The sequence below is a fragment of the Oncorhynchus kisutch genome, linkage group LG18, assembly GCF_002021735.2.
Source record: "Oncorhynchus kisutch isolate 150728-3 linkage group LG18, Okis_V2, whole genome shotgun sequence".
NCBI lineage: Eukaryota > Metazoa > Chordata > Actinopteri > Salmoniformes > Salmonidae > Oncorhynchus > Oncorhynchus kisutch.
In genome coordinates this window covers 60,458,572-60,470,888 of record NC_034191.2, presented here as the reverse complement: position 1 = coordinate 60,470,888, position 12,317 = coordinate 60,458,572, and the positions used below count along the sequence as shown (strand labels likewise).

Genomic DNA, 12,317 nt, shown 5'->3' with positions numbered 1-12,317 from the left:
TTATCATTGAACAGATGACCCAGACTAATATATTAGATGACCCACTTAATATATTATCATGTGGTTATATATAAACAAAATTGAAAATGCTGCAACTCTTGTGCAATGTGATATGACTCTAACAACCTCGCTGTACTGTAACATTCATGATCTCCAGTGATGTAGTAGTCTAGCAACAAACACTACAGCTTCAGATATGGTACACCTTGGGGTTCTGAAACTGATTTGGTATGGCAGGCTCACGTTAGGCAGGCTGGATTATAGTTACCCTGCCTGGCCAACCAAATGTCATCCCCAGGTTTTAGTAACCCCTCCTGGCCAACCAAATGTCATCCCTGGGTTAAATCCCCTCAGTGCTGGTGAGTGAGTGGATGCGTCCCAAATGGCACCCTATTCCTTCTATAGTCCAATACTTTTGACCAGAGCCCTATGGCAAACGTAGTGCACTATAAAGGAAGTAGGGTGCCATTTGAGACGTGTAATGTCCCAGCAGTCCCTCTGAGCCCTGTTGTCCTTGTGTCTCTTCCAGGGAAGCAGTTCTGGGTGTTCAAGGACACCATGCTCCAGCCCGGCTACCCCCAGGACATCTCTATGTTCGGCCACGGCATGCCAACCCAGAGCATCGAGACCGCCGTCTGGTGGGAGGACGTAGCCAAGACATACTTCTTCAAAGGGGACAGGTGTGTACACTGAGCTGAGCTGTGTGTGTGGGTGGAGTGGTGTGTGTGTGTGTATGTGTGTGTGTGTGTGTGCGTGCCTGTGTGTGTGTGTATGTGTGTGTGTGTGTGTATGGGTGTGTGTGTTTCTAATGTATTGGGTCTGGGATGCCTATGAAATTGTGAGATGTGTGTTTTGATGTCTGATTATCCCACACCCTAATCCCCATGGCTGTCTGTTCAGGTACTGGCGCTACAATGAGGACATGAGGACAATGGACCCAGGCTACCCTAAATCCATCACTGTCTGGAAGGGCGTCCCAGACTCTCCACAAGGAGCCTTCGTAGACAAAGCCAATGGTATGTCCACCTATCTATCCCATAATACCATTATTACTAGACAGTAACATAATGACACTCACGTCTCCCTATCTATTAATCCTCTCCTTCCATCCACTAGACAGTAACACTCACATAATGTATACCAAACATAGTCTTTACTTTAGCCTCGTAACTACACATTTTAATACCTTGTAGCTACAATAGCTATGATTTTAGTAGCCATGTTTTGACAGTATATTGTAAGACCCAGTTGGAATATGGGGAAGCAGAAAACAAAATAGCACAGTCTGCTGCCCAATCCGGTTGAGGCCAGTTGGTCTGCACAGAGGGTGGGAAAGATGAGGTTTCGATTTTTTTTGTCAGGCCTGCGGGCTAGACTTATTAGACAAGTGGATCGTACAAAAAGCCTGAGAATGGCTCCTATTGGTTGGTAATGGCCAGCAGGGCGGGGTTTGAGCGGACCTGGCAATGCCTCTATGGGAAAAAACAGGCCAGGTTGGGAGGCGGAGCACACTCATGCCATCTGTCCCCGTCCCTCTCAAGGAGAACTGCCCCATCCTACCTTCAGGCTATGCTCAAACCCTACACCCAAAACCGAGCACTCCGTTCTGCCACCTCTGGTCTCTTGGCTGTCACAACCCTACTGGAGGACTGCTCCCACTCAGCCCAGTCAAAGCTCTTCTCTGTCCTGGCACCCCAATGGTGAAACCAGCTTCCCCCTGAAGCTCAGACAGCAGAGTCCCTGCCCATCTTCTGAAAATGTCTGAAACCCAGGTAAACGTCTGGTACCATGGTAAATGTCTGAAACCCAGGTAAACGTCTGAAACCCAGGTAAACGTCTGGTACCATGGTAAACCTCGTAAACCCAGGTACACGTCTGGTACCATGGTAAACCTCGTAAACCCAGGTAAATGCCTGGTACCATGGTAAACGTCTGAAACCCAGGTAAACGTCTGGTACCATGGTAAATGTCTAGTACCATGGTAAACGTCTGAAACCCAGGTAAACGTCTGGTACCATGGTAAATGTCTGAAACCCAGGTAAACGTCTGCTACCATGGTAAATGTCTGGTACCATGGTAAACGTATAAAACCCAGGTAAACGTCTGCTACCATGGTAAATGTCTGGTACCATGGTAAACGTATAAAACCCAGGTAAACATCTGCTACCATGGTAAATGTCTGGTACCATGGTAAACGTCTGCTACCATGGTAAATGTCTGGTACCATGGTAAACGTCTAAAACCCAGGTAAACATCTGGGACCAAGGTATTTTCCTACCAGCACTGACTTAGTTGACTTAATTGCTTTATTGAGGGAAGGTGAATTCCACGATAACGGAATTGAGCTTTGATTCAGATTTTTCACTTTACAGTGTATGCCAAACAAAAACCATTGATTTCAAAGTTTAACAAACCATACAAATCAAATCAAATCAAATTTATTTATATAGCCCTTCGTACATCAGCTGATATCTCAAAGTGCTGTACAGAAACCCAGCCTAAAACCCCAAACAGCAAGCAATGCAGGTGGAGAAGCACAACTCTATGCACAAGGACTATTTTGAACATTTTATGCTGAACATTTTATTATAACACATTTACTGGAAAACTGCAGATGTGAAGTTTGTAACGGAATTATGGTAAACTCTTCATCAGGTTTTTATGTGACCACATTTTCCTAAAACAATGTTAAATATCTGCTCTGAATTAATATTCAAAGATGTTGCTAGGAGTGTGTATTGGAGGCGAAGTCAGGTGCAGGAGAGCAGAGTGTAGTGAACAGGCACACTTTTTATTCCGGTCAAAATGACAGCACAAAGTAACATAAAATGTGCCCAAAACACGGAACATAGAACAAAAAGTCATGCGCGTAACAATATCCACAATATCAAAATACACATAACACAAACAATCCTACACAAAGACATGATGGGGAACAGAGGAATAAATACATATGAAATTATTGGGGAAAGAAGACCAGGTGTGTAGGGAACAAGACAAAACAAATGGATTAATGAAAAATGGAGCTGCGATGGCTACAAAGCCGGTGACGTTGACCACCAAACGCCACATGAACAAGGAGAGGAGCCGACGTCGGCGGAAGTCGTGACAGAACCCCCCCCCCCCCGACGCGCGGCTCCAGGGGTGCGCCGACACCGGCCTCGGGGACGACCCGGAGGGCAAGGTGCAGGGCAATCCGGCCAGCGACGGTGGAACTCACGCAGTAGTTCAGGGTCTAATACATCAGTCACCGGAACCCAGCACCTCTTCTCCAGACCGTACCCCTCCCACTCCACGAGGTACTGAAGGCCCCCCGCCTGAAGCCTTGAATCCAGTATGGAACGGACGGAGTATGCCGGGGCCCCCTCGATGTCCAGAGGGGGCGGAGGAACCTCCCATACCTCAGACTCCTGGAGCGGACCAGCCACCACCAACCTGAGGAGAAACATGGAACGAGGGGTTAATATGGTAATCGGGGGGAAGCTGTAATCTGTGACACCACTCGTTCACTCTCCTCAGGACTTTAAATGGCCCCACAAACCGCGGACCCAGCTTCCGACAGGGCAGGCGGAGGGGCAGGCGGAGGGGCGAGAGCCATACCCTGTCCCCTGGTGCGAACACCGGGGCCTCACAGCAGTGACGGCCCGCGCTGGTCTTTTGGCGCAGCGCGGCCTGCTGGAGGTGACCATGGGCGGCTTCCCAGGTCTCCGCCGCGCGTCTGAACCACTCGTCCACAGCAGGAGCCACGGTCTGACACCGATGCCAGAACCGGCTGGTACCCCAATACACACTGAAAGGGGGAGAAGTTAGTGGAGGAGTGGCGGAGCGAGTTCTGCGCCATCTCTGCCCAGGGCACGAACACCGCCCACTCCCCCGGCCGGTCCTGGCAATAGGACCGCAGAAACCTGCCCACATCCTGATTCACTCTTTCCACCTTCCCATTACTCTTGGGGTGGAAACCCGAGGTAAGGTTGATCGAGACCCCCAAAAGTTCCATGAACGCCCTCCAGACTCTCGAAGTGAACTGGGGACCCCGATCAGACACTATATCCTCAGGCACCCCGTAGTGCCGGAAGACGTGTGTAAACAGGGCCTCCACAGTTTGTAGGGCCGTAGGGAGACCGGGCAGAGGGAGGAGACGACGGGACTTCCATCCACAACGACCAAGATCGCGGTGTTCCCCTGTGAGGGAGGAAGATCTGTTAGAAAATCACCACTGATAAATCCACGATAATCAAGAATTTCAATAAGCATTTCTCTATGGCTGGCCATGCTTTCCAACTGGCTACCCCAACCCCGGCCAACTGCTCTGCACCCTCTGCAGCAACTGGAGCCTCCAACACTCTACTCAGCAAATTGGATGCAGTCTATCACAGTGCCATCCGTTTTGTCACCAAAGCCCCATATACTACCCACCACTGCAACCTGTATGCTCTCGTTGGCTGGTCCTCGCTACATATTCGTCGCCAAACCCACTGGCTCCAGGTCATCTATAAGTCTTTGCTAGGTAAAGCTACGCCTTATCTCAGCTCACTAGTCACCATAGCAACCCCCACCTGTAGCACGCGCTCCAGCAGGTATATTTCACTGGTCATCCCCAAAGCCAACACCCCATTTGGCCGCCTTTCCTTCCAGTTCTCTGCTGCCAATGACTGGAACGAATTGCAAAAAAACACTGAAGTTGGAGACTTATATCTCTCTCACTAACTTTGTGTCAGCTATCAGAGCAGCTTAGCGATCGCTGCAGCTGTACACAGCCCATCTGTAAATAGCCCATTCAACCTACCTCATCCCCATATTTGTTTTTGTTTTTCTGCTCTTTTGCACACCAGTATTTCTACCTGCACATCCTCATCTGCACATATATCACTCCAGTGTAAATTGCTAAATTGTAATTACTTCGCCACTATTGGCCTATTTATTGCCTCACCTCCTTCCTTCATATGCTCACACTGTATACAGATTTTTCTACTGTGTTAATGACTGTACGTTTGTTTATCCCAGGTGTAACTTTGTGTTGTTGTTTGTGTCGCACTGCTTTGCTTTATCTTGGCCAGGTCGCAGTTGTAAATGAGAACTGGTTCTCACATGGCCTACCTGGTTAATAAAGGTGAAATAAATAAGAAAAATAATCAAATACTCTGCTCTACTATACTGTACTGTGCTGCCTAAACTTGTGAAACATAGATGTCTATGATTGGTTCAGATTTGGCCAGGCCAGACTGAGCAAATTTCAACTTCTTTTCAACGTCAATGGACAACCGGTGTGGTCAGTTCTCAGTGGGTGAGGATGCTTGTTACAGTAAATGGAAGGAAGGTAGGGGGTAGGTGTCATGGTAGGTGTCAGTAAGAGCCAGTAGAGGTGACATTAACCGGAGAGAGAGAGAGAACAGGGAGAGAGCGGCAGAGCGAGAGAGTGTCTAAGACCCCTTTTCCATCTGTTTGGCCAGAAATCAAAACCTTTGCATATTTCCACATTTATAAGATGGGAAATGGTTGAAAAATGTATATATGCCTTAATTTCTCAAAAATGTATGCTCTTAGCTTTCATTTGACACCCAATTTGACACATAAACAAATGAACTTCTCACGTTGGTGCTCATGGGTCCTTTCACATGGAAAATGCCCAGGAAATGGACTTGCAACAATAGCTGGGTGAGACAACCACATGTCTTAAGATGAATGTACTAATTGTGATTAGCTCTGGATAGTGTCTGATAAAATGACTGAAATGTAAATGTAATGACGATGTGGGAGAACAAGTCACCTCGAAAAATGTACCCTGATCATCAATCATTATCAGGGCGAGTGACAGTAGGGTAGGCTATACTCCACTGTTTATAGATGTTTGGTTAGGTCAGTGTGACTGGGATCTGGGATGCTTGAACAGAGGTGTGTGTTGTATCGCTCATCCGCTCCTACACACACCTTCACACAGTGCTCAGTCTTATGGTGGGATTATTTGTCTCTCTGAAATGAGAGACAAACAAATACATGTCTGTCATTGAACAACTGGGCCATGATTAGATAGTGAAAAACCACACCAATCTCTTCTATAATTTCTTTAAATAATAAAAGCTAATTTACCAACATTTCTGAAACTGGATATGGAAAATGTGTATATAGGGTTTTGGAATTAAACTCTTCTTTCGCCCACACCAGTCAGAGCTCAACTAAAAGCCAAGTCTCTCCCTTTCTCTCTTTCAGGACACTGCTCTCTCTCGCGCGCGCTCTCTCACTCCCTGGGTTGCTAACCGTAAACAACTCAGCTGCCCATGTGATTTAGAACCCCATTCTCTCTGTTTCTCTCTCACTCTCACTCTCTCTAGCTCTCTCTCTGTTTCTCTCTCTCTTCCCTTCTAAAGAACTCCTCTGCTCTGTGCACTTGGAAATAGAGCGCATATCTCATCTATTCTTCCCTCTCTCTTTTCTTTGAAGAATTCATGAATAATGCAGAGAGGTATAGAGGAGAGGAGAGATGAGGAGTTTAGCCAGGTTGTCATGCTGGGGATATGTCACTGGTTTACAGTGTGTTTGTGGTCCAGTGTTTCAGGTCATCCAAAGAGGAGTAAGCACTTGTCTTTATCACTGCCCGGGCTTTATTCTACTGGCCTGTAACCCCCAGGGATATATTGGGCGCCTGGAATAGAGAGAATTACAAACTACAGGGAAACAAGTTCTTTACCAACCTCAGATTGACATCCAAATGAATCCTGTGGAGACCATATTAGGACACTTAGACTGTGAACAGATTGTACTTAATTGTATTCTCTCTCTCTCTCTCTCTCTCTCTCTCTCTCTCTCTCTCTCTCTCTCTCTCTCTCTCATCCCCCTCTGTCACTTTCTTTCCATCACTTTATCTCTCCAGGTTTCACCTACTTCTACAAAGGGAAGGAGTACTGGAAGTTCAACAATCAGAGGTTGCGAGTCGAACCCGGTTACCCCCGCTCCATCCTGAAGGACTTCATGGGCTGCGACTTGACCCCCATCGACCCCGAGTGGCCGCCCACGGAGGACGTCGACATTGTCATTGAGCTGGAAAACGAGGCCAACACAGTGAAGGCCATTGCCATCGTGATCCCCTGTGTCCTGGCGCTCTGTCTTCTTGTCCTGGTCTACACCGTCTTCCAGTTTAAGAGGAAGGGAACGTCCAGACACATACTGTACTGCAAACGCTCCATGCAGGAGTGGGTGTGATGACTCTGGGTGACACACAGGGGTCCGCTAGTTGGACCAATATGACTTTATTATACCCTCTAGTATAATGGAATCAATGGTCCGGAAATGACATCCAGACAGGTGGTGGCGGTTGCAGTACGTCGGTGACTCCACTATGATCTGATCTCATTTTAGGCCTACTCCCAAGACTCCCCCGTCTTTTCAAATGGGGGCGGGAGAGGGTGGGGCCTTTGCCTAGATACCCCTCCACCCTGAGATTGAACAGAGGGTACTGTTATTTTGTATCCCTTCAACCCCCATTCCTAGCCCTGCCCTTTTAGGACGGCGCCTGGTGCAACCGCTCTTAAACGGGGAAGAACTTTCATGTGGCGTTCAACTCTTCCCATGGTGCACTGCGTCAGTCATCTTCCTGTTGTCATATCAGGCTGTCGCCCAATCAGAGGAAAACAGCCGGTTCTTATCTACAGAATCTTAGGTCTTAACCCCTACTGCACGCGCTCAGAAAGACAAAAGACCCCCAATAACAAATCTTGCTGAAGTTAACCACCGAGTTACCAACTCCTGTCTCTTTTTATTGTTTTTTTCCTTCAAAATATAATTTATTTTTCAAAAATGAACGTTTTTCCAGTCCCCTTTAAAACAGTCCTGAAGAAAAATACAACCCAAACCAAATAAATACTTTTTTCTCTTTAAAGAGGAGGCTTTTTTTTTTCTTAATCATTTTTGCTATCACTTTCTTTTTCGTTTCTTTTTTCTATCCCTGCTCTTCTTGATCGTTTATGCAGTGGAAACCTTGACTGTTGTGGCAGTCTGTCTCAAAAACAGGGGCCAAAATATTTTGCAATATTTTTAATCGCCTTAATTAAAGATCAATTGTGTTCTTCTTGTGTTTCATTTTCTTGTTTTTTGCTATTTTGTATACTGCTTTGTTTGTTTATTTGTTTACTTGTTTATTGAAAGAGCTGTTGGGGCCATATTGGTTGCTATCCAAGATAAATAGTCATGGGTTCAACAAGCTGCGTGCCAAATGATACCCTATTCCCTAGATACTATTAGTATATAATATCTAGGGAGTAGGGTGCCATTGGGGGCACAGGCCATGTTCTATTACCCAGAGGCCTCAGCGCTGGTTTGCCAGACCACCAGAACAGGAGAAAGATTCTGCCTGTATATAGAGTTTAAGATATTAGTCAAAATAGGGAGGATGACGGTTCTTGAAAAAAAGTCACTAAAGTTGAGTGTTATGGTATTGTTATGGTATCTGACTTGATATATATATCAGTTTGATAGGAACGACTGATAAGTTAAAGAGATTAAAATGCTGTTACACTATAGATTTGCTTATTGTTTGGTCCTGTCAACCGACACTTACCCCTCTGAAATGGTAGTTCTGTATTGGTTAAGTTTGCATCCCAAAATAATTGTATGGTCTTTGTAAACGTACGGACAGACCGTATTTAATCTTCTTGACTGCCTTGTTGAGAGAGTTCTACTTAAGTCACAGACGCCTACTACCCATGATGCACTTGTCTCTCGACCGAGGACCATTAGGAGTGACAGTGACGTCAGTCAAGACAATGCAGTGTCTTCTCCCGTGTCCAAGTGCATGCAAGCATCTACATCCACGTTTGGACTGCTCAGAAAACCTCTAGGAAAATAAAACAGAAGAAGTGGAAACAAACCATATGGACAAACCGGATTCACAGATACAGCAGTTTGTTCCTCCAGTGCTTGAAAACAGGTTGCAGTTACAGTTCGGTGGAACATTCCTGCAGGTTCCTTGTATGCGAATAGATCACACCATGTGGCATGCAGCTTGACCAGTGGTTCTGCCCAAAGCTTACGGAAGGACTCGATGACGATGCTCAAACTCTTGAATATACCTTGTCTGCATCTATTTGTTTATGTTTCATGGCTGCGGGTTCCCTTTCTGGTACTAATAAAACAAAAGAGTCATTGGAACCTCACGATTCAAATGGAAAATATCTCACCGGAGCTATAGGAAGCAGGCATTTAGGTCATTTCTTGGTAATTGGCGAGTTAGGTTAGGTTGGCCAGAGGAAACTTGATTTGATTTGGTCACCGAATTCTAAAAAAGTAACTAGTGTCGTTGCTTCATGGTGAGCAGTGTTTGAATGTGTGTCTGTTTCATGATAATGGTTTCTACTTTCTTTCTTTTTGCAAAAACAAATGCGACATCCTTCTTCCTTCTTCGTGTAAGATTGGGACAATGGAAAATGTCCTGACAGAATTAATAAATTGATCAGTATATGATTAAAAAATGATGCCTTGAAACTCATTGTTTATATTTATATATACATGATATACCCAATGAGGTTGTGGCGTAAGGGTGTGTTATGTGAATAGTTTTGCTATGGGGGTTTGAGGTGGGATTTGACATCTTTTAGCTACATGTGTAAGCTCTCCCCTTGCCCCTTGCCCCTTGCTGTGTTCTTAATGGTAAATCCTCACCAAATCCAAACCTCTTCTGCTCACAATCCATTTCTCTCAGAAGAGATTAACTCACACATGTCTGATGTGTAGAAAACAACTCAATTGGTTTGAGATGTCAAGACACAGTACAGTGCTCTCAATAGACATGTACTTAAACCTTATTTACCAGACACTCAGCAAGTATACGGCAGCCAGGACAAATACAACAAACTCTAAATATATTCTCCAAACTCTAGGGGGATTTCCTTAGTCTAATCCGACCACAAAAGGAAAAATGACAACATTTATATTTCAGACTTAAACCATGTTGATGTTTATGTGGGAAATACCAAGACTGAAAGCTCAACATCCTTCTAACTGGTATTATGTGTCACATTAAGTCGCGTGATAAAAATCAGACCTTTTAAAGATATGCAGGCATTTAAAGGACCACTCTGTGATTCTTACAGCTGTTTTGGATCATTTAAAAGCATGCTGGATAGCAGGCTACAGGGGCAGACGCCAGACAGTAGTGTTTATTCTACTGCCACTGTACTCCAGTCCAGACGGTAACTAACTGCCATCAACAAAGAGGTCGACCCAGTTCACTTACTTGGGCTTTGGTTGTGGTCATGAACACACATACGAGGAGTAAGACGATAGCCCTACTGTGGCTAGAGAGTTCACTGTTCCCCCGTCACAATACAACTCAGCTGCAAAATGGCGTCTGTGCTGTGAGTCTGACTTAGACAATGGCATAATGGTTACAGTTATGTTTAGGGCACAATCCAGCCATGGCTTTCTTTCTAGGGCTTTTTGTCTTCTGTTTGCACTTTTTACCACTTACCAAGTGATGCAAATACACTCCTGTTTCTTTTCAAATGCCTGTGTGTGTGTGTGTGTGTGTGTGTGTGCGGGCGTGTTTGCCACATGCGTGTCTGCCTTTTACATCTCTAGCATTACTTACCACTGGCTGTGTGCTTATTCACAAATGTAAGTCCGGGTCTCTTGTCTACGTCTACATGTCAGTCAGTGTGTGTGTGTGTATCTACGTCTGTATCTGGTTCTGTAGCTCGAGACTGGAGCCTGCACTATCCCTTGGAGACGTGTTGCTCTGGGAGGCAGGCTGAAACATTGGTGCTAACCGAACCTACAGAACACTAGCCAGGGCTGGAGCTATGGCCATGCAGGGCTAGTTTTATGGTTTTTCTTTCTGGTTTTTGGATGTTTTTTCCCCCCTATTCTGTCATTGACTTAAACTTGAGTGATTACAACGTGAACAAGAGTAATACATTTTCATTTAACACGAGTCGTTACGGTGCAGTGTTTAATGGCTGTAGGTAAATGGAAAGCATATATCATCCTGGTGGTTGTTAATGTAATGTATCCCAGCAGCCACTCTGCTGAGAGACTAGGGTCGCTACTAAAAGGTCACAGGGTCAAGTAGTCACCCAGACCCAGTGGTGTATAGCCTGCGTCCCAAATGGTACCTTATTCCCTTTATAGTGCTCTGTGGGCTCTGGTCAAAAGTAGGACACTATAAAGGGAATAGGGTGCCATTTGGTACGCTCCCATAGCTTACAAGGTCTGATGGTATGGAGGAAAGAAAGGAGGGATCAAGAAATTGAAAAGGGGAAGGTTATTTATGTTTCACTGTAATACACCAGCGATTGGAAGTGGGTTGGAAATACAGGTTGAACCTCTGTTTTCTGGAATAGCGAAGAAATATAAATAATTGTTCAACCATCTTCTTACCTCTTCTCACCATTGTCCACATCTGTTATCAACTTGTGTATCAGACAGAGAGTGGAGGGGTTAACAGTGATAACCACAGGACTTGTGTGTGTGTGTGTGTACTGAGTCAGATGTATGCTGTTCCATTGTATATGTGTGTGTACAGTATGTGTATATCAAGGGGACTGACCCCCCCCCCCCCCCCCCCCTTATGCAAACACTATGCTATGTCTTCATTTTCCTGTATTCATGTCATTACATTTGGGGAGGGGTCTTATTAAGATAAATAAGAAACATAATGAACTACACATTAACCATCTTTTGTATACTATTTTCCATCTTACATACATGCTGAGCATCATTCTCTACATTGTGTTGTATCAATGGAGCCTGGATCCATCTTGTTGATCAATAAAGACATTTTAAAGATGTCCTCATTTGCGTTTTGTCATGTTCATGCAAGTGTGATACTAACACATCTTTTCCATGTCAACTTTCAGTTTGTTTTCCATTGATGTTCACTAATATTCATTCGACCTCAGCAATATAAAATAAGTGAAATCACATTTCAGCTGTGTTTTCACTGTCATGAGCCAGGTCTTACTATGGCTGCAGTAGAGTGTTTATCAAGGCAGGAAAGCATTTAACTATTTCCTCCATGGATGGTTTGGTCAATTAACTATTTTTACATCTTCATTATTGCTCTATCCATACAATACCACACCAGGGGTCATGTTGGGTCAAATATATCTTCCCACAGCACCTCAGTACTTTTACTGAACCTCCCACAAGGATAAAAACATTTTTAGGAAGGAAGTGACAGGTGAGAGGTTTCTCCCAGGCCTTCAGTTAGCTCCCATATAGAAACAAAATACAGTACATTGAGTTCCATTCCATATATAAACTGTACATTAGAGTTCCTTTCCATACAGTACAGTACATTCCTCTCCAGCTGTGGTAAAGTAAAGGTC

At 45.0% G+C, this 12,317-nt stretch overlaps 1 protein-coding gene across 4 annotated transcripts in view; it reads left to right on the top strand.

Moving 5' to 3' along the window:
• mmp16a (matrix metallopeptidase 16a (membrane-inserted)) overlaps positions 1-11,779 on the top strand; it is a 92,453-nt gene extending 80,674 nt beyond the window's left edge. The window contains exons 9-11 of one of the 4 annotated variants that reach the window (XM_020509119.2): positions 530-680; positions 901-1,016; positions 6,869-11,779. In XM_020509119.2, the coding sequence (XP_020364708.1) occupies positions 530-680; positions 901-1,016; positions 6,869-7,197 (596 nt within the window). In that variant the 3' untranslated portion in view covers positions 7,198-11,779. The remainder of the gene's footprint in view (positions 1-529; positions 681-900; positions 1,017-6,868) is intronic. The other 3 variants (XM_020509123.2, XM_020509120.2, XM_020509121.2) reach the window with 3 other exon arrangements.
• Positions 11,780-12,317: the final 538 nt, after the last annotated feature.